The 22,770-nt window shown below is 37.4% G+C and overlaps 1 protein-coding gene across 6 annotated transcripts in view; it reads right to left on the bottom strand.

Moving 5' to 3' along the window:
- Positions 1–3,313: 3,313 nt before the first annotated feature.
- The window catches only part of POLQ (DNA polymerase theta), a 125,764-nt gene continuing 106,307 nt past the window's right edge, over positions 3,314–22,770 (bottom strand). For 4 of the 6 annotated variants that reach the window (XM_055260420.2, XM_063630142.1, XM_055260418.2 and 1 more), the window contains 5 exons: positions 21,181–21,292; positions 11,649–11,773; positions 7,818–7,971; positions 4,619–4,737; positions 3,314–4,113 (listed from right to left, as the gene is read on the bottom strand). In XM_055260420.2, the coding sequence (XP_055116395.2) occupies positions 4,000–4,113; positions 4,619–4,737; positions 7,818–7,971; positions 11,649–11,773; positions 21,181–21,292 (624 nt within the window). In that variant the 3' untranslated portion in view covers positions 3,314–3,999. Of the gene's footprint in view, positions 4,114–4,618; positions 4,738–5,919; positions 6,063–7,817; positions 7,972–11,648; positions 11,774–21,180; positions 21,293–22,770 lie in introns of those variants that run through there. The other 2 variants (XM_055260419.2, XR_010118469.1) reach the window with 2 other exon arrangements.

Consider the following 22,770-nt stretch of genomic DNA (forward strand, 5'->3'; position numbering starts at 1 on the left):
AGAAGGTGGGCCAGGGGTTGCAGCATGGGGCTTGCAGGGTTTGAAAATCCCACTGGCACCAAAGAAGGGAGCATTGGATTTCTTCTCAGCTTACTCAGATGTGGACAGAAGAGGAAGTGGGAGAATAGAGGCTCAAAACTTGTCAGCAAACATCAAAAGATGGAGTCAGACTCTACTACGGATTATTTGTCTATTGTTGATTTTTAAAATGTAGCTTATTTTCTATGACTGATTTTTCCTTGCCTTTGAGTCTTCCTAGGAATTGTGTAGTCTCTCCCTCTTCCTCCTTACAAGATTGGCTTCTGGGCTTAGGGGAAGGCTTACATTAACTCATGATAAGGAAGGAGGGGTGCTGGTCCTCGTCTTCCTCCTTGGATCCTCTGGGACTCTGTAACAGTGGCTGGTCTGTTGTGACCCTTGAGCACCTTCCACTGATATGTGCTGAAGTACAACTGATGAATGTGTGGTTTGCTCCCACTTGGGGTTAGCACCATATGGTCCTCGCTTGCTAACTCGGCCTTAATTAGGCTATGGATCTGTTTTGGATTTGCTGTTGTGCCATGGCCCCTGGGTTAGACAGTTCAGTGTCTTTCATGATTTAACTTTATTGATGTCCTTTTTATACTGAAAATTTTTCTTTATAATGTAGTCAAGTTTTATCTTTTACCTTTATGATTTTAGAACTTTGTTTTAAAGAAGTCTTTTATTTCTATAAAGTCAAACATTCTCATGTTTTTTTAATTTACTTTCATAGTCATCTTTTAAATATTTAGGCTTTTAATCCACCTGGAGTATTTTGTGAGCATTTGAGATAGAGATCCAACTTGATATTTTTACCAATGGATACTCTTATCACTACATCGCTGTTTATGAACAGCCCATCTTTCAGCACTAATTTGAAATGACATTTTAATCATTTCTCATATGTGTATAAGTCTGTTTCTTAAATTCTTTAGTCTGTTTTAATACTCTTACCTGTCTATTTCTATCCCCTCTACATAATTTCAAACTATTATATCTTTGTAATACATCCTAATATCTGATACAAATCTTTGTTATTTCTCAAGTTTGATAGGTACTGGTTTTTTTTGTGTGTGTGTGAGACAGAGTTTTGCTCTTTTTGTCCAGGCTGGAGTGCAATGGCGCACTCTCGGCTCTCTTCAACCTCCGCCTCCCGGGTTCAAGTGATTCTCCTGCCTCAGCCTCCCAAGTAGCTGAGATTACAGGCACCCGCCACCACACCCGGCTAATTTTTTGTATTTTTAGTAGAGATGGGGTTTCACCATGTTGGCCAGGATGGTCTCGATCACTTGACCTCGTGATCCACCTGCCTTAGTCTCCCAACGTGCTGGGATTACAGGCGTGAGCCACTGCGCCCGGCCAGGTACTGGTATTTTTTTCTTCAGGTGAGTTTTAAGATACTATCTAAAAAATATAAAATCCTGATGAGACTGATGGAATTCAAGTTATAGATTAAAAATTAATGAAGTTTTTTGTTGGCATCACTTCCTCTGGGACATCTTTATCCTTTTGTTACAACCATTTTCCTCATTTATGTTAATTGTGCCTTTACTGTTTCTCAGGTTGCCTATCTACCGTATCTCAAACAGCAGCAGTGTCAGCATTCCCAGGCAGGTAGTTCTTCTGTAATTCCATTTATGTTCAATTTGAATTTCACTTCCAGTGTTATTTTTTACTTCTCTGGTACACTTTGACCTTTATTAGCCAACTTCCACTTTGATTATCCATTTTTGTATAATGTGGATTTACCACTGGGAGACAAGCAATCAACACAACTACACTTTGCCATCTGCAAGTAAAGTGAGTAACAGATGTGAAGTGACCGATAATAGACAGCCTTTGGAAGAAGTGATGTAACTGGTCCTCATCATGATGCATGTATGAATTTCCTATTACTGCTACCAATTCCACAAACTTACTAGCTCAAAACAACTCAAATTATTGTCTTGCAGTTCTAAAGGACAGAAGTCCAAAATGGTCTTAACTGGGCTAGAGTCAAGGTGTTGGCAGGGCTACATCCCTTCAAAAGGTTCTAGGAGAGAATCCATTTCCTTACCTTTTCTAATTTTTTGAGGGTTCCTGCATTCCTTGGCTCATGGCTCCTTCTTCCAATTTTAAAGCCAGCAGTGTAGCATCTTCAAATCTGTCTCTGTTTCTGTTGTCACATCCTCACTGACTCTGACCATCTGCTTCCCTCTTACAAAGACCCTGGTGATTACAATGGAACCATTCAGATAATCCAGGATAATCCCCCACCTCAAGATCTCTAACTGAATCACATCAACAAGGTCCCTTTTGCCATGTAATACAATAGTTCACAGATTTTAGGAATTAGGATGTGAACTTTGGGGTGGGGGGCATTATTCTGCATAACACAATGTGCATTCCTTATTTACACAGTGGTTGTGGTTTGAAGAACTATCAGTGAAGTTTCAATTTCATGCAGTTACTCACAGTTAATATCCACTGGTAACTGAAATTTGAATTGTGTTGCAGGGGAGACTCGTGTTATTAAGTAAACCATAGTAACTGGAATTTGTGCACATCTGAATCATGCAAAATGGGGATGGCCTGTTTCAGGTCCAGCTGACAGGTCAAAAAGAATGAGAAAATGCATGTGACTACACATGCTGGGCCACGGCTGCAGAGAATGAGGCAGAAGGGACTTTTGCTTGCCCTCATGTTTGAAGAACACTCACAAGTAAACAGATTGAGCTTTCTCTTGTGCCAGATCTTTCAAGCCTACCAGAATACTGACAGCACTTCAGCTTTTGAGAAACATAGTACAGGTAAATATGGAAAAAGAAATAATGATATTCTTCCCTCTTACTGCTGCCATCTCTGCCTTTCTCACCCCGCCCCCCCAAAAAAACTATGTCTAAGTCTCTAATGCATTAATACCCAACTACTGATAATGCATTACATTTTATAAAGCAACTATCTTTTTTTCATTATTCTGATTAATAAACATAAAAGAGCTCTTCTGGTTAACTGATTAAGAATATAATCAGTGCTTCCTATGAACAAGCTATGGAGTAACTAAATAAGGGACACTCTTAGACCAACTATAATTTTTAACAAAACAATTGTTGATATAAAGTTTCTCATAAATTCATTTCATTTCAACAGGAAAAAGATCAGCTCCATCCCTCTGATTGGGATCACAAAGTACAATCTTTTCAGCATGGGTTTTCTCACCATGCCATAAACAGAAAGGGCACTAAGGGACTGATAAGGGGGTATTTTCTGTCTCTGGCAGTATTATATTTACCTGCAATAAAAACATCTAATCTTACAGAACAGGATACCTCTTGAAGAGGTATAGTTTATTTTATAATATGTAAGTATTCCAAACACATTCATTGTATGAATTAGGGAAGGAAAAGCAATAAGAAACATTTCATGAATATTCATTCCTAGACTCCAACCATACCAAGTCTTACCACTTTATAGAATTCATAATTTATTAGCCAATGCTATTTTAAAATACTATTTCAGTACTCTAAAATTGATATTAGAGGAAAAAAAGTCACACACAATGCCTAACACCACCAGGGTGAAACCAAATCTTTATCTGCCTATGGCTCCTGTCGGGGTCGATAGAGGCAGCAGCTTCATTTTCTTCACGGTTTACCCAGACAGATGTGGAGCCAAAGTGCTAAGTGCATATTTCAAGCATCTGTTCTGAATATGTTTAAAGCCACAGTAGGTTACAAAAGGCAAATTCATAGATGCTCTTTGAAAGTGAATGTAACTATTATACTTGGTATTCTACTTCCCCCACCCCCCTAGAAGTTTTTGATGCTATAAAGATAGACCCTGATATATAGTTTGAAACTCTCACTATAAAATTACTAGGCTAAGTCTATCAAGACTTGAAAGTTTGTTTTCCTGAGGTAGGTGAAAGGGTAATCTCTGTTCTTTCCAGGTGACTGTATCTGCACAGGCTTCCCTGGGAGGACTTCATCAGCAGCACAGTTACACATCAAAGTCCTTCAGCTCTCCCCAGGTGGCGCCTATTTTCACTTTCACTTTCAATTTCACGGACAGTTTCACAGCACTTTCCATTTCATTCTTGACAATCTGAGCTACCTAAGGAAAAAAAAAAAAATGAGGTTAACAAACTCTGCCCAGTCAAAGAATGTTTCCCAAACCATCCCCTGAGAAGGTTATAAACCAGACTGGAGCTCTTCACCCAGTGGTGCTTAAAATGCTAAATCAGAAAAAATAAATAAATAAAATAAATAAATAAATAAGTAAAAAGACATCTCAAACTCTTCTTCACTGATGAGCAGGAATTTCTGAAAGTTTTTGCTAGAATGCTTGGAGCTTAGAAACCCTAAGGGAAAGACTCCAAATTTTTGTTTAATTCCTCCAAGACAAAAACATCTTGCATTGGCAATTTATTCACTTATTAAGAACTAGTACAAAATGGAACACTCTTAGCTCCTTTTCTACCTGTAAGGACTCAACATTTACACAGCCATCCCAGGGCTAGGGTAGAGTTCCAAAATCCTCATGCATAGGAAACAAAGCTGTCAGCCTGACAATAGTGTCTTGGCTTCCTATGGAATGGACACAAGCATTGCAAAAATACCTGAACAACATCTTCTTCTGCCACTTCATATAGGAGTTCATCATGGAGTTGAAGGATGAAGAAGCCTCCTCTGATTGGGCAGAACATCCCTTGCAGTTTTCTCTTTCGTGACAATCCTACTTCACGAAAAAGGAGCAAAACTGATCAGCATGTCGCTAAGTCATAGGAGAATGTTTTTAGAGATTCTGAGTAACTCTGAGGAATTTTAATGAGAAGATTAAAACACACAAGACTAAGAACTATCAGGAAAATAACTACTTGCTGGTCGCTACCTACCCTAAGTATCCGGTATAAACTCACAAACTTCCTCCCAGAAAGGAGTCTCCCAAATAAGTCAGTAAATGGGGTGTGAGGAACTCTGCTCCAAGCTCTAGTCCAACTTATTTCTCATGAATAACTAACATTTTCTCTATCCATGGAGTCCCCCTACCACCATCTGAGTAATAGCACCAGGGAGGTATGGGGCCTGATTCCTGCCCCAGGAAAGCAAACTAATATTGTTAGGCAGTGTTTCTTAAGGGGGACACTCCCTCATGTCTTTTTATGGCCAGAAGTGTCATCGTGATAGAACTGGTGCTTCCTCAATTGAACTGTACACACTCCAAACAAGTAATTCTAAACCTAGGCTCCCAAAGTGGACTTCAGAGAGTACATAAACCCCTTGCAGTTATATGTAAGAGTCTATGTCTATACATTTTTCTGTGGAGATAATCCATACCTTCCAGTAGCCATAACTCCAAAATATATACTAGACTTAGTTACTATTTCCTCATTAGCTGGACCTAGTGGTACAGATTATGCCCTTCTGACCAAAAAGATAAAGCTCAACATGAACACCTTTACTGGAAATGCCTTTACTTGTTTGCTTAAACCTCATAGCAGTCATCTTCCTTTTTGCTGTCCAAATTCCCTACTTATCTTTCAGGTCCAGCATGAGTACCATCTCCCTCAGTATCTGGTGCTTCCCTCTGGGAGAGAGTTCTTCAACTGTCACTATCTGCAGTGCCAGTTTGCTCAAAGGTGGCTCTCACACAGTAAGCAAACAAAAGCACCTGAGGCTGCAGCAAGCTGCTTCCACACTAGGACTGCAAAGGCTGTACCTCTGTTCACCTGTTCAGCTGAAATCTGATCTGCCCCATGAAGCCACACTTGGCTCACACCATTGACTGTCTGGATGCTCTAGCTTTTCTGCTTTCTGATGACCATGCCTTTGTCCTCTTGATTTTCCTTGGCTACCTGGCTTCTGACCTAGAATGCCATGATGCTCTTGTTCCCCATGTGGTCTGCTTCCTCATGCTCACCTTCCTTTCATCCCACTGACCTAGTGCTACTTTCAGCTGGCATGACACCATGAAGCCATCCTCAGTGACAGAGCCATATCGCCTTCCACTGACTCTTAAAAGTCATTATTGTCTGTATCCTCATTTTGACATTTATCACTCTGCTGTGTGGAATTAATACAAATAGTTCAGTCAGGTATCATACCTTCCCCTCCTTTCTTAAATAGACCTTAAATTTAAACATAGATTGATAACTTTTACTTCTAAAGCACACAGCACAGTATTACTCCCCAAATAAGTTTAATTATATATTCTCTCTCGCTTAAATATAAATGTATATGTGTGTGTATATACACACATAGTCCCACACTCAAAATGAATGAGGGGCCTCAGATATTTTGAGGGGGACTGATGACAAAATTAGTAATCCTCACTTAATGAGAAAATAAACTTTTGTATCTACTTATTTTTGCACATACATGAACACATTATAACTGGCTGTATTATTCTCTATAACCTGTATGTATGTCTCTTCTAGAAATAGCAAATCTCATCCTCAATAACTAATCATGACCTTTCTGCCCCATCCCTAGCAGCTTTTTCTTCCTCTGTATGCACCAAATCTTAATTTCTTCCCAGGAAAATTTAAAACATGCCTCCTGGCTGGGCACGATGGCTCACGCTTGTAATCCCAACACTTTGGGAGGCCAAGGCAGGCAGATCACTTGAGGTCAGGAGTTCTAGAACAGCCTGGACAACGTGGTGAAACCCCCTCTCTACTAAAAAAAAAAATTTTTTTTAATTAGCCAGGCATGGTGGCACACTCCTGTAATCCCAGCTACTCGGGAAGCTGAGGCAGGAAAATCCCTTGAACCCAGGAGGCAGAGATTGCAGTGAGCTGAGATCGTGACACTGCACTCCAGCCTGGGTGACAGAGTGAAACTCTGTCTCAAAAAAAAAAAGAAAAAAAAGTCTGCTGTCATGGTTTGACAATCTCAGTGACAGTGAAATGGTATTTAAAGCAGAAATATGGACATGTGACAGAAGAAAAAAAGAAAATTTCACTGTACTTGTTAGTACAAGAAATAATTTATCCAAGCAATAAAGCAAAAACTCAGGGAAAATATTCTGAAAGTAAGAACAAGAAAACAATATCAGCAAAGGAACATATGTGATAAAGAGATCAAGAGTGTATTCTAAGACCAGAGAACACTGAAGGTCATAAATAGGAAAATCAACATATTCTTAAAGTATGGTCTGAAGACCACAGGGGATCCCAAAATCTGCAGTCAAAATTACTTTCATAATAACACTATGAGGCTATTTGCCTTTTTCAGTTTCATTTTCTTATAAGAGTGCAGCAAAGTGGCCAACTGTCCTGGTATAGAAGTGAAATTCCACATCCTGAGAAACCCATCTGTCTCCCACAAATTGAGACATGTATCATCCCAGACTGTACAAAGAGTTTCCCAAAGAGGGTTACAGGACATGTGATATTACAACAGATTGAATACAGAAGCAGATACAAACAGCCAGCTGTGTTCTCTTAAGCCAAACATTAAAGAGATTTACACATATGTAAAATAAAGTCACCTATCAAGAATTTTCTTTAGTTCTGAAAAGATGTAGTTATTTTCATAAAAATATGTGACATGTCAAAATACGGTGAGTTTGTAATTACTTTAAATGCTAATGTTTTAAAATTCCCTGTTTTAATTTATAATATGGTAAATATATAGACATAACCCACAAAAACAAGAGCTCTTTGAAATCCTTAATAATTTCTAATAGTATAAAGACATCGTGAGACCAAAACATTTGAGAACTATTGAGAAATAAAATAAAAAATGCTTCCCATTTACATTTCTGATACAATTATTCTCATCATGTTACAGCACAGGTCTCATCTATGAACAAACCTGTTCGGTCACTTTGAAGCATACCCTCTCGATGACCATGGGATTTGAAGGTTGAGTGGAAGGTCTCTAATTGCTTCTGAATGTTAACTGTGGCTATTTTGACAATATCAGCTGCCGATCCTTGGACTGTTGTGTTGATAGCTTGACGCTCAGCCTATAAAAAAAAATTAACAGGTGCTCTACCAGATATGCCAACATGGTTTCATACTTTCCTTTAGTGTCCACAGTTCAGTACTCACATTTGCAGCCAGACTGGAAAGCTGGACTGAGATGTGACCCAGAACACCAACTATTAGGCTGCATCCTAAGAATAACAACTATCATGATCCAGGGTTTCCACATTAGGGCAGACAAAAATATAACAAGGTCAGATTGCTTCAGCTTAGATATCTTGACTACTCAGTTAGGATCCAAAAACTACTTTGCACTTAGAATGTATTTAGCTCATCAGTGTTCTAGACATCATTCTAAAAGATCTGCTCCTCAAAATAATCTTAATCCTAAATAAGTAGAATATCATTCTTTGGGAGGTGGGTTGGAATGTCCTAAGCACACCCTCTATATCAATGGCCTCTTGGTCTTTAATATAGAGTTTGAGCCCTGCAGGTATGGAGCCCTCTGATGTGAATCAGAGCTTTTCATGGGCTGCTGAGGCAAATCCATAGCCGCTAGTGGAAATGCACCTCCTAGATCCCTGGGTATTCGGTTACAACTTCCTTGAAATGACTGCTGCCAAGTGCTTCTTGGCAGGGAACCATGCCTACTAAAATTAATCATCTTGGAAGAGTAGAGGAGGGAGTCTGGGTTAATATCCAAGTGTAATCTATATATGAATATCACTCCCGGTGCCCCAAAATGTCTCAGAAAATGAAAAAGGTCTACTCCAGGGAGGGGGGTCAATGTAACATGAGAGGTATTCTCTAGTCCTCTGTCATCTGAGCTATACCCAGCTTCTAGTATATTAAATGCCTGTAATCTCAGCTACTCACAAGGCTAAGGCAAGAGGATCAGTTGAGACCAGGAGTTTGAAACCAGCCTGGGCAACATAATGAGACCCTGTCTTTAAGAAAAACAAAATAAAACAAAAACCTCTCTCCACACCTAAAATTACTAATGAGAGGGAGAAAAGGCCAGACATAATGTGGGAGAGAATATTTTCTACACATGTAACCAGTAACAGGTTCCTACAAATTGATAAGAAAAAATGCAGAAAACTCAACAGAAAAATTAAAAAGAAAACCAGAATAGGTATTTACCTGTGAAAAAATAACTAAATAGCTAATACACATTTGTAAGGTTGCTCATTTGTAAGGTTACCTCACTAGTTGCCAAGGAAACACAAATTAAAACTACAGGATACTACTTTATACCCACCAGAATAGCTAAAATTATATTAGCTTAATAGCAAGTGTCGACAAGAATGCAGGGCAGTGAGGACTCACATACTCTTCTGATGGGAGGACAAACTGCTATAATCTCCACAGAAAACAATTTGGCTTTATCTACTTAAGTTGAAAATACACAGCAATCCCACCACTGTGTCTTTCAAACATAAATGCATGTATATGTGCACCAAGAACCTTGTACAAGCATGTTCAAAAACATAATAGCTTAGCTTCAAACTGAAAACCCAAGTTCTCATCAAGAGAAAAATAGATAAATTATGGTATATTCATATGAGTATACAGCTATTCCTACATGAAACAACAAGAATGACTTACCCATGTAATTTTGATAGAAGCTATATACAAAATATATATAATGTATATGGAGCTCAAAATGCAAAACAAAACTATAGTGTTAGAAGTTATAACAGTGGCTATTTCTGGGAAGGTGACGGGTGATGATTAAGAGGATGCATGAGGGGCGCTTCTGGGGCACTGACAATATTCTATTTCTTGCCCTGAGTGGTAGTTACACAGGTGTAGCTCTGTGATAATTTAGTGAAATCTACATTCTCTATGTGTGAGAATGTATTTTTCAGCACAACAAAATTTGAACAAAAGCAAAAACCAGAACAAAAACCAAAAAACAACCTGGCTATGTTTACTCTATTCCTAATTCAGAGGGCTGGAATATTTTTCGTCAGCAGCAACATAATGAATCAGAACTTTAACACTGAAGTATTTGGCATGAAAAAGTCTTATTACTCTCTCGCATCTTCAGGTACAATAATATTAATTTTCACAAACATATGATTCATTTATATTAATAACTATATATTCCATTTTTATCATGTAAATTCCAGAAAACATAATCAATTCCTATTAGATCAAGTCCAAATTTCTCAGCCTGCCACTAAAAGCCTTCTGTCATTTAGAAGAAGCCTTTTAGTTTCCTAGGTTCTAGCTGGCTCCATCTATCCAGGAGAAAATTATCTACCCCTACGTGACAACTCAAACTCTCCATTCCTACCAGTTTGGCTTCTAGCCAGTCCTCACTCAGTTATCCTTTTGTGATTGTCTTTTTCTCATTCCCAACAGCCTAAACTTTAGCCTTCAAGAATCTGTTTAAGTCTTTCCTTCTCCCTGAAACCTAAATAATTAAGTATATCAATGATGTTTTCATATTTTTTTTTGTTTGCATTGTCTCTTCCAAGACTTAAAACTTAAGTTTCCTAGTCCATCAACTAAAGTTACTAATTCACTTAGAGATATGGTAAAAGCCTGATAAATATCTGATATTTGCATGTGGATATATGGGAGGCTAGAGAGTAAAGCACTAACAAAAAGCCAACTATTCTTCCACAGTCCCTAAAAGCATTAATGCTCTGAAGGCTTTGAGCTCCAGACAGAAGTTTAGAGGGGTATTTTCATTACATACAATGTCTAATAAGCACTAAAACACAAAGTTATGGGTGAAGGGCAAAAAACATCTAGTTAAAAAAGGAAGATATGAACTATACTAGAAGCTTAAATACTCAGGTACTCAGAATACTTTCATGAATCCCAATGAATTCAGAAAGAGACTTAAACATAATTTGAGCAAATATCAATAAATCTTTTAAATGCTGTTAAAAATAGCCTTATTCACTATTTGGGATATCTTAATAATCTCTCATGAGATAGTGCTTTTTTTTTTTTTTTTTAATTAAACATAGGGTCTCATTCTGCCACCTAGGCTGGAATACAGTGGTTCAATCATGGCTCACTGCAGCCTCCAAGTCCTGGGCTCAAGCAATCCTCCCACCTCAGCCTCCCAAGTAGCTAAGACTACAGGCATTGCACTACCTCACTCAGCTAATTTATTTATATTTATAGATATAGGGGGTCTCACTATGTTGCCCAAGCTGGTCTCAAACTCCTGGGCTCAAGCAATCTTCCTGCCTCAGCCTTCCAAAGTGCTGGGACTGCAGGCATAAGCCACCGTGCCTGGCCAGATAGTGCTTTTAAAATAAGCAAACAAGTAGAATGAACCAAAAATTAATCAAAATTTAGTGACTGGCTAATCTCTGAGGAATGTTAGCAATTTGGTATGGTATGATAAATTAGTATATGGTATAGGAAACAAAGAATAATTAGCAAATGTAAAAATTAAGTTTATTTACAACTTATTACCTAAGCGAATAAATAATTGGTTTACTGCAACAGAACATGTTTAAAGTATTATTAAGTAAACACATGTTTACATTAATTCCCCAGACTCTGTTCAGCAAATACTGGCATGTGCCATCACTTCAGAAGTCCTTAATGAAACCAATGGTTGACCTTGTCTATACAGAAAATCCAATTAATACGCCAGTAATCCCTAAAACAGACATCTGTAGTATTTGCTGAAAAAGTACATGTCGTTGAAACGTTAAGTTAAAATTCCTAAAAAATTTCAACATACGTGAGCTTTATGATAAGGGTTGTTGTCTTTGATTCCTGGCAAATATCTACGCCTTCCCAAAATGGTCTGAACAAACCCGTCTCTTTTACAGTTCTTCACTGTCTCTCTCATGAATTGATTAATCCCTACAAAGAAAATACAGAAATAATTAATTAGAACCAAAGTCTATCCTTCACTTCATTCACTGGCTTAAATATAGCAAAATACACCAAAACCCCACCATGATTCTTAACATTAATATCATATCATCAAACCAGGCATACAAACTTTCATTCACTTTTTCTAGTCTCAAAAAGTTAGAAATAAAAGAGACTTTAGAAATGAAATACTCTAACTCTTTGGGTTTTTTTGTTTTTGAGACAGGATCTCGCTCACTCTGTCATCCAGGTGGGAGTGCAGTGGTGCTATCATGGTTCACTGCAGCCTGGATCTCCCCAGGCTCAGGAGATCCTCCCACCTCAGCCTCCTGCGTAGGTGGGACTACAGGCACCGCGTCACGATGCCAGGATAATTTTTGTATTTTTTGTAGAGATGAGGTTTCGTAATGTGGCCCAGGCTGGTCTCAAACATCTGAGCTCAAGCGATCTGCCCACCTTGGCCTCCCAAAGTGCTCGGATTACAGGTGTAAGCCACTACATGGCCTTTGTTTTTTGAGTAACAACAACAAAAACAAAACATAAAACTAAAAATTCCAGAACAGGGCAGATATCTAAGTGTCTTTACTCCAGGATCTTAAGACTATTCCACATCACTTTTCACAAGTGTCTGTTGATTGTGTGAATCCCCTTTTACTCTTTCATCTTATCATTCCTAGGTTTAAAACATTTCAATAGCTCCTTGTTACCATCTACACTATGATCCAAAGTAGGACCTTGCTGAAATTAATGCATGATTATGATAAATATTTCACTAGGAATAAACATGACCCACTTCTTAAAATTAAAAAAAACTATGTGTAGTGTAGTATTCAAACGTATTCGTATTTCCTAAACCAGCATTCATCCTTTGCAATCTGGGTCAGTCATTATGTCTTAAGCATCTCCAGGATGAATCCTTTGCTGTTGGTGATATGTAATCAACAGCATGGGAATTTCCAAAAGCCACTGGACTCTCATCTTTTTCTGTTTAAGAATTACTGTGATATTTTTGGGTAAAGAGGAAAGAAAAAGGTGAGATTTAAGAGGCTGCACCTCTACAAAATCTCTTACCAAACTCCTATAGGAGACCTCCAAATACTCAAATTGAAAAAGCTACTTTAAAAAAAAATCAGTGCTCAGGTATAATTTACATGCAACAAAACGCACTCACTTTAAACAGCTTGAGGCATTTTAACAAATATACACACTCCTGCAGCTACTACTACAAGACACGAAACATGTTCATTTCCCTTTACAGTCAGGCCCCATGATCACCCTCAGACACTCACTCATCTGCTTTATGATACTCTTAAGTTTTTCATGTTCATGAATATCATACAAATTGAATGACACTGTATATGCTCATTTGTTGTCTGCCTTCTTTTGCTAAGAAAAACATTTTTAAGAATCATCAATATTGTACTGAATATCAATATTTAATTACTATTCCTTGATCTATACTATTCTGTTGTGGAGGTATAACAAAATTTGTTTATACATTTTCCCGTTGATAGACATGTGGCCTGTTCTCAGTATCTGGCTGTTGTGAATAAAGCTGCTATAATATTCACATATGAGCCTTCCTTTGGACATGCTTTCATTTTTCTTGCGCAAATACCTGATAGTAGAATTGCAGGGTTATATAGTTAAATGGATGTTTAACTTTATACAAAAGAGCCATACTGTTCTCCAAAGTAGTTTTACCATTTTACAAATAAATGAACAATGTAAAAGACGGTGTTTTTAATATTGGCCATTCTAGTGTTTTTGTAATGGCAACTCTTTGTCCTTGGCATCTCAATTTGCTTTTGCTTGATGACAAATAATGAAAATGTTTAATATGGTCATTCATATCTTTGGTAAAGTGTCTCTCCAAATCTTTTGACCTTTAATTTATCAGACTGTCTGGCTTCTGAGCATTGAATGGTAAAAGTTCCTCATATATTCTGGATATACATCCTTTGTTCGATGGAAGTACTGCAAATATTTCTTCACAGTTTGTACCTTGCTTTTACATTTTTCATAAATTTTTAATTTTTGTGGGTACATAGTAGGTGTACATATTTATGGGGTACATGAGATATTATGATACAGGCATGCAATGCATAATAATCACATGAGGGAAAATGGGGTACCCATCACCTCAAGCATTTATCATTTGTGTTGCAAACATTCCAATTATACTCTTTTAGTCATCTTTTTTTTTTTTTTTTTTTTTTTTTTGAGACAGAGTCTCGCTCTGTCGCCCAGGCTGGAGTGCAGTGGCGCAATCTCGGCTCACTGCAAGCTCCGCCTCCCGGGTTCACGCCATTCTCCTGCCTCAGCCTCTCCGAGTAGCTGGGACTACAGGCGCCCGCCACCACGCCCGGCTAATTTTTTTTTGTATTTTTAGTAGAGACAGGGTTTCACCGTGGTCTCGATCTCCTGACCTCGTGATCCGCCCGCCTCGGCCTCCCGAAGTGCTGGGATTACAAGCGTAAGCCACCACGCCTGGCCTCTTTTAGTCATCTTTAAATGTACAATTAATTATTATTAACTATAGTCACCATGTTGTGCTAGCAAATACTAGTTCTTAGTCATTATAACTATTTCTTTGTACCTATTAACAATACCCCCTACCCCCAATACCCTTCCCAGCTTCTGGTAACCATTACTCTGCTCTCTATCTCCACGAGTTCAATTGCTTTAATTTTTAGCTGAGTGACAAATAACTGAGAACACGTGAAGTTTGTCTTTCTGTGCCTGGCTTATTTCACTTAACATAATGACCTCGAGTTCCATCCATGTTGTTGCAAATGACAAGATCTCATTCTTTTCTATGGCTGGATAGAACTCCATTGTGTACATGTACATTTTCTTTATCCATTCATCTGCTGATGGACACTGAGGATGCTTCCAAATCCTGGCTATTGTGAATAGTGCTGCAATAAACATGGGAGTGCATGCAGATATCTTTTCAGTACACAGATTTCCTTTCTTTTGGGTATGTACCTAGCAGTGTGATTGCTGGATCATACGATAGTTCTATTTTTAGTTTTTTGTTTTGTTTTGCTTTGTTTTTGAGATGGAGTCTCACTCTGTTGCCCAGGCTGGAGTGCAGTGGCGCGACCTCAGCTCATTGCAAGCTTTGCCTCCCAGTTCAAGCGATTCTCCTGCCTTAGCCTCCCAAGTGGTTGGGATACAGGTGCTCACCAGCATGCCTGGCTAATTTTTGTATATTTAGTAGAGACGGGGTTTCACCATATTGGCCAGGCTGGTCTCAAACTCCTGACCTTGTGATCCACCTGCCTCAGCCTCCCAGAGTGTTGGGATTATAGACGTGAGCCACCACGCCCAGCCTATTTTTAGTTTTTTGAGAAACCTCCAAACGGTTCTCCACAGTAGTTGTACTAATTTACATTCCCACCAAAAGTGAATGATGGTTCCTTTTTCTCTACATCTTCACCTGCATTTGTTATCACCTGTCTTTTGGATAAAAGCCATTTTAACTGGTGAGAGATGATATCACATTCTAGTTCTAATTTGTATTTCTCTGATGATCAATGATGTTAAGCACCTTTTCATAAACCTGTTTGCCATTTGTATGTCTTTATTTGAGAAATGTCTATTCAGAGCCTTTGACCATTTTAAAATCAGATTTTTTTTTCTACAGAGTTATTTGAGCTCCTCATATATTCTGCTGATTAATCTCTTGTCAAATGGGTATCTGCAAATATTTTCTCCCATTCTGTGGGCTGTCTCTTCACTTTGGTGGTTGTTTCCTTTGCTATGCAGTTTTTTTTAAACCTGATGTGATCTCATTTGTCTATTTTTGCTGTGGTTGCCTGCACTTGTGAGTATTGCTTAAGAAATCTTTGCCCAGACTGATATACTGGAGAGTTTCCCTCATGTTTTCTTGTAGCAGTTTCACAATTTGAAGTCTTAAAGTTTTTAATCCATTTTGATTTTATTTTGTATATATAGAGAGGTAGGGGTCCAGTTTCATTCTTCTGCATATCCAGTTGTCCCAACACCAATGTATGTTCTTGGTACCTTTATTGAAAATGAGTTCACTGTAGATGTGTGGGTTTCTTTCTGGGTTCTCTATTCTGTTCTATTGGTCTTTGTGTCTGTTTTATACCAGTACCATGTCATTTTGGTTACTATATGTCTGTAGTATAAATTGAAGTCAGGTAATGTGATTTCTCCAGTTTTGTTCTTTTTGCACAGGATAGCTTTGGCTATTCTAGGTCTTTTGTGGTTCCATGTAAATTGTAGTACTTTATTTTTTTTTCTATTTCTGTGAACAGTGAAGAATGTCATTGGTATTTTGATAGGGAATGCATTAAATCTGTTGATTGATTTGGGGAGTATGAACATTTTAACAATATTGATTCTTCCAATCTATGAACATGGAATATTTTTTCATATTTTTGTGTCCTCTTCAATTTCTAGTATCAGTGTTTTATAAATTTTCCTTATATAGATCTTTCACTTCTTTGGCTAATTCCTAAGTGTTTAATTTTATTTATAGCTATTATAAATGAGGTTACTTTCCTGATTTCTTTTTCAGATTGTTTGCTCCTGGCATATAGAAATGCTACTGATGTTTGTATGTTCATCTTGTATCCTGCAACTATACTAAGAAATTTGTTTATCAGTTCTAATAGTTTTTTGATGCAGTCATTAGGTTTTTCCATATATAAGATCGTATCTTCTACAAGCAAGGAGAATTTGACCTCTTCCTTTCCAATGTGGATGTCCTTTATTTCTTTCTCTTATCTGATTGCTCGGGCTGGGACTTCCTGTACTACGTTGAATAACAGTGATGAAAGCAAAAGTGGGCAACCTTGTTGTGTTCCAGGTCTTAGAGAAAAGGCTTTCACTTTTTCCCCATTCAGTGTGACACTAGCTGTGGGTCTATCATACATGGTTTTTATTATGTAGAGGTACGTTTCTTGTAAACCCAGTTTTTTGAGGGTTTTCATGATGAAGGAATGGTGAATTTTATCACATGCCTTTTCAGCATCAATTGAAATGACACTGTTTTTATCCTTCATTCTGTTGATATGATGTATCACATTGATAGATTTGCATATGTTGAACCATCCTTGCATCCCAGGGATAAATCCCACTTGGTCATGATGAATGATCTTTCTAATATATTGTTGAATTCCATTTGCTACTATTTTGTTGAGGATGTTTGCATCAATTTTCATCAGAAATATTGGCCAGTAGGTAGGTTTTGTTTGTTTCGATATGTTTGTCTGGTTTTGGTATTAGGGTAATACTGGCCTCATAGAATGAGTTTGGAAGTGTTCTCTCCTCCTCTATTTTCCAGAACAGTTTCAGTAGGATTGGTATTAGTTATTTAAATTTTTGGTAGAATTCAGCAGGGAAGCCATTGAGCCCCAGGCTTTTCTTTGTGGAAGACTTTTTATTATGGCTTTGATCTCATTATTTGTTCTTAGACTGTTCAGGTTTTAGATTTCTTCATGGTTCAATCTTGAAAGGTTGTATGTGTCTAGGAATTTACCCATTTCTTCTAGATTTTCCAAATTACTGGCATATAGCTGCTCATAATAGCCACTAATGATCCTTTGAATTTCTGGAGTACTCATTGTGCTGTCTCCTTTTTCATTTCTGATTTTATTTATTTGGATCTTCTCCTTTTTTCTTAGTCTGGCTAAAGGTGTGTCAATTTTATCTTTTCAAAAAACCAACTTATTTTCAGGCCAGGTGCAGCGGCTCAAGCCTGTAAACCCAGCACTTTGGGAGGCCAAGATGGGCAGATCACTTGAGGCCAGGAGTTCATGACCAACCTGGCCAACATGGCAAAATGCTGTCTCTGCTACAAATACAAAAACTAGCCAGGCATGGTGGCGCATACCTGTAATCCCAGCTACTTGGGAGGCTGAGACAGGAAAATTGCTTGAACCCAGGAGGCGGATGTTGCAGTGAGCCAAGATCATGCCACTGCCCACCAGCCTGGGTGACAGAACAAGACTCCATCTCACAAAAAAAAAAAAAAAATAACCAACTTTTGTTTTGTTGTTCTTTTGTATTCTTTGTTTCAATTTCATTCTTTATTTCTGCTCTGATCTTTATTATTTCTTTTCCTCTACTAATTTTGGATTTGCCTTGCTTACTTTTCTAGTTCTTTAAGATGCATTTTAGGTTATTTGAAGTTTTTCTTCTTCTTTTTTTTAATGTAGGCACTTATAGCTATAAATTTCCTTCTTAGCACTGCTTTTGCTGTATCCCATAGGTGTTGGTGTGTTGTATTTCCATTGTCATTTGTTTCAAGAAATTTTAAATTTTCTTTCTTAATATTTTAATTGACTCACTGGTCACTCAAGAGTATATTCTTTAATTTCCATGTTTGTATAGTTTCCAAAATTCCTTGTTAGTGATTTCTAGTTTTATTCCATTGTGGTCAGAGTAGATACTTGATATTAACTTTTTGAATATTTTAAAACTTGTTTTGTTATCTAACATATAGTCTATCCTGGAGAATAATCCATGTGCTGAGGAGAAGAATGTGTATTGTGTGACCATTAAATGAAATGTTCTGTAAATATCTATTAGGTCCATTTGGTCTATAGTGCAGATTTAGTATAATTTCTTTGTTGATTTTCTGTCTGGAATATCTGTGCGCTGCTCAAAGAGGGGTGTTGAAATCTCCAGTTATTATTATTGGGATCTCTCTCTCTCTCTCTCTTTAGCTCTAATGATATTTGCTTTATATGTCCAGGTGCTCCAATACTGGGTGCATATTACAATTCTTATATTCTCTTGCTTAATTGACTCAAAAGGAGTATTATATAATGTAAAAGACATTATATAATGACCTTCTTTGTCTCTTTTCATAGTGTTTGTCTTGAAATCTATTTTGTCTGATAAATAGTATAGCTACTCTTGATCTTTTTTCATTTCCATTGGCATGGAATCTCTTTTCCATCCCTTTATTTTCAGTCTGTATCTTTAGAGGTGAAATGTGTTTCTTGTAGGCAACAGATCATTGGGTCTTGTTTTTCTTTTTTTAAAAAATCTATCCAGCCACTCTATGTCTTTTTATTGGAAAGTTTAGTCCATTTACATGCAATGTTATTACTGACAGTTAAGGACAACATCATTTTGTTGTTTACTGGTTGTTCCGTGGTTTTTTTCTCCTTCTTTCCTTCATTCCTGTCTTCCTTTTAATAAAGGTGATTTTTTTCTGGTGGTATGATTTAATTTCTTGCTTTTTAGTTTTTATGCATCTATTGTATGTTTTTTTATTTGAGGTTACCATGAGACTTGCAAATAATGTCTTATAACCTTTTTTTTTTTTTGAGAAAGAGTCTCGCCCTGTCTCCCAGGCTGGAGTGCAATGGCACAATCTTGGCTCACTGCAACCTCTGCCTCCTGGGTTCAAGTGATTCTTTCACTTCAGCCTCCCAAGTAGCTAGGATTACAGGCACCTACCATCATGCCAGGCTAATTTTTGTATTTTTTTGTAGCGATGGGGTTTCACCATGATGGTCTTGAACTCCTGACCTCAGGTGATCTGCCTGTCTCTGCCTCCCAAATTGCTGGGATTACAGGTGTGACCCACCACGCCCGGCCAACTTTTTAACTTTTTTGTTGTTTATATTTATATCATATTGTACTGTCAATGTCTTGAAAGGCTGTTACAGTTATTTTTGATTAATATTTTTGTCTTTCTATTTAAGATAATAGTTTATATATCACAATTATAATGTTATAATAGTCTGTGTCTCTCTGTGTACTTAATATTACCAGTGAGTTCTGTACCTTTAGATGATTTGTTATTGCTCATTAACAACCTTTTCTTTGTAATTGTAGATGTCTTTTGGGCATTTCTTGTAGGACAACTCGTGTTGATGAAATCCCTCAGCTTTCATTTGTCTGAGAAAGTCTTTATTTCTCCTTCATGTTTGAATTTTTGCCAGATATATTACTCCAGGGTAAAAGCTGTTTTTCCTTTGGCACTTCATGCCGCTAAAAAGTCTGCTGCCAGACATACTGAAGCTCCATTGTATATTATTTGATTATTTTCTCTTGCTGCTTTTAGGATCCTTTATCCTTGACCTTTGGGAGTTTGATTGTTACATGTCTTGAGGCAGTCTTCTTTGGGTTAAATCTGTTCTATAACTTTCTTTTACTTGAATATTGATATCTTTCCCTAGGTTTGGAAAGTTCTTTATTATCCCTTTGAATACACTGTCTACTCTTATCTCCTTCTCTACTCCTCTTTAAGGCCAATGACTCTTAGATTTGCCCTTTTGAAGCTATTTCCTGATGTTGCAGGTGTGCTTCATCCTTTTTAATACTTTTTTGTCTCCTCTGTGAATTTCCAAATAGCCTGTCTTCAAACTCAGTAATTCTTCTGCTTGAATAATTCTGCTATATTAAGAGACTCTGATACTCTTCAGTATATCAACTGCATTTTCCTACTTCATAATTTCTGCTTGATTCTTTTCATTTTTTATTTTATTTTTTGGGATGGAGTTTCATTCTTGACCCCCAGGCTGGAGTGCAATGGCACGATCTTGGCTCACTGCACCTTCGCCTCCTAGGTTCAAGCGATTCTCCTGCCTCAGCCTCCGAGTAGCTGGGACTTGCAGGTGCATGCCACCACGCCCAGGTAATTTTTGTATTTTTAGTAGAGATGGGGTTTCACCATGTTGGCCAGGATGGTCTCGATCTGTTGACCTCGTGATCTGCCCACCTTGGCCTCCCAAAGTGCTGGGATTACAGACGTGAGCCACCATGCCCAGTATCGTATTGTTTGCTTCAGTACCAATGGGGATAAGGGACAGGGCTGATTTAAAAAGAGCGTAAAATAACTTCTTGGGATGATAGAGTAATGGTTCTATATCTTGGTTGTGGTGTAAATTTTATGACCATATGCATTTGTCAAAATTCACAGAACTATATACCTTTTTCAGGGTGAATCTAATTATTATACATAAATTATACCACAACAAACAGGCAAAAAAGATCATTTAAGACAATACTCAAACTGCTCTATAACAGCAATTGTTCTCAGAATTCCTCGTATATTTAATTAGCAATCATCAGAATTCCTAATATATATATTCAATAGTTCACTGTTTCAAACTACAGCTATCTAAACCAAAGCACAAGTCAACTCCTAGATTTTATGGGTTGTTCACAATGACACAGTAGATTTACATCAACATTTTACTGTTCTGTTCCTACTTTAATGAAAAATATGAAATAAGGTTATTACATCTATCAAGTGATTATAAGGTTAATATTATTTACCCTTAACAATGCCTGATGAAAACTTCTAATAGACATTTCAAAAGAATATTCCATTACACAAATTTTTAAAAATATAATATGGCAGGATGGTTGAAAAGAATACTATCTAGAAGATGAATTACCTGTGTATCTGGATTTGAAGGAGTCAATATAGCATGCAGCATCATTTTCTTTAATGCCCATCTGCTCTCCCAAAGATTTAGCTCCCATTCCATAAATGATCCCATAGCAAATCTGAAAGCGAGTCATCCAACAAATAAAGGTTGTAAGTACATAAAATGCAAATAAAAGGGTTCATTAGGATGGGAATTTCGGCAAACTTTTTATTTCACAGTGAGTGAAAAAATGATTAGATTGCTTTTGGTGGGTTAGATCCACAGAGACTGATATCCAGCAAACATCTTTTTTGCCTTTCAGCATTACTTTTTGAGAGAGAGAGAGAGGAGGGCAAGAGGAAGTATGAATGAATAGGCATGTGCGATCTAAGGAAAAATTTATTTTTGACTTTGTCTTTTATCCAGCAGTCTTTACAGCAATGTTTTACTCCTCACAGAACTTCATTAACTTCAGGGAGGAGAAGCATTACAAACATCCCTCTTCTTGCCCTTGAAGAAGACTTGAAGCGCAGAAAGAGTAGGCTTTGTGACTTATGACAAAGACTTAACTGGAAAAAAATATCCTCCTCACCTCACAGCCACCTAAAATGCCACAACTGGAGCATTTCATTCATTTAAATACAAACAAAAACTGCTAAGAACATTTCGGGAGTAGTGAAGGGAAATGATCTAAATAGTCAATTAAAGAAAGTCTGGTTTAATCATAAGGACGGCCAGGGTTCAAAGCCTAGCTCTATCATTCACAAAATGTATGATCTTGCACAAGTCACTTAACCAATTTGTATCTTAATTTCTTCATCTACAAAATGAAGACAGTAATATCTACATCATGGGATTGTTAGGTTTAAATGAGCTATTACTTATAACTGCTTAGGAAACTGACATAAAGCAAGCTCTGTATAAATATCATTAAATAAAATCTAAAAAGATAACTTGCATGATTATCAGAATTCCAAAAAAATTTTCAACATGATAAGCTAACTAAAGTCTACCCCCACCCCCAAGTTTTTTATTTTATTTTTTATTTTTTCACTTTTTTATTATTTATTTATTTTTTTATTGTACTTTAAATTCTAAGGTACATGTGAACAATGTGCAGGTTTGTTACATATGTATACACTCGCCATGTTGGTGTGCTGCACCCATTAACTCGTCATTTATATTAGGCGTATCTCCTAATGCTATCCCTCCCCTCTCCCCCAACCCCATGATGGGCCCTGGTGTGTGGTGTTCCCTGCCCTGTGTCTAAGTGTTCTCATTATTCAATTCCCACCTATGAGTGAGAACATGCGGTGTTTGGTTTTTTGTCCTTGAGATAGTTTGCTGAAAATGATGGTTTTCAGCTTCAGGGACATGAATTCATCCTTTTTTACGGCTGCATAGTATTTCATGGTGTATATGTGCCACATTTTCTTAATCCAGTCTATCAATGGTGGGCATTTGGGATGGTTCCAAGTCTTTGCTATTGTGAACAGTGCCGCAATAAACATACGTGTGCATCTGTCTTTATAGCAGCATGATTTATAATCCTTTGGGTATATACACAGTAATGGGTCAAATGGTATTTCTAGCTCTAGATCCCTGAAGAATTGCCAC

Source organism: Symphalangus syndactylus, chromosome 21, assembly GCF_028878055.3.
Source record: "Symphalangus syndactylus isolate Jambi chromosome 21, NHGRI_mSymSyn1-v2.1_pri, whole genome shotgun sequence".
NCBI classification, from domain to species: Eukaryota; Metazoa; Chordata; class Mammalia; order Primates; family Hylobatidae; genus Symphalangus; species Symphalangus syndactylus.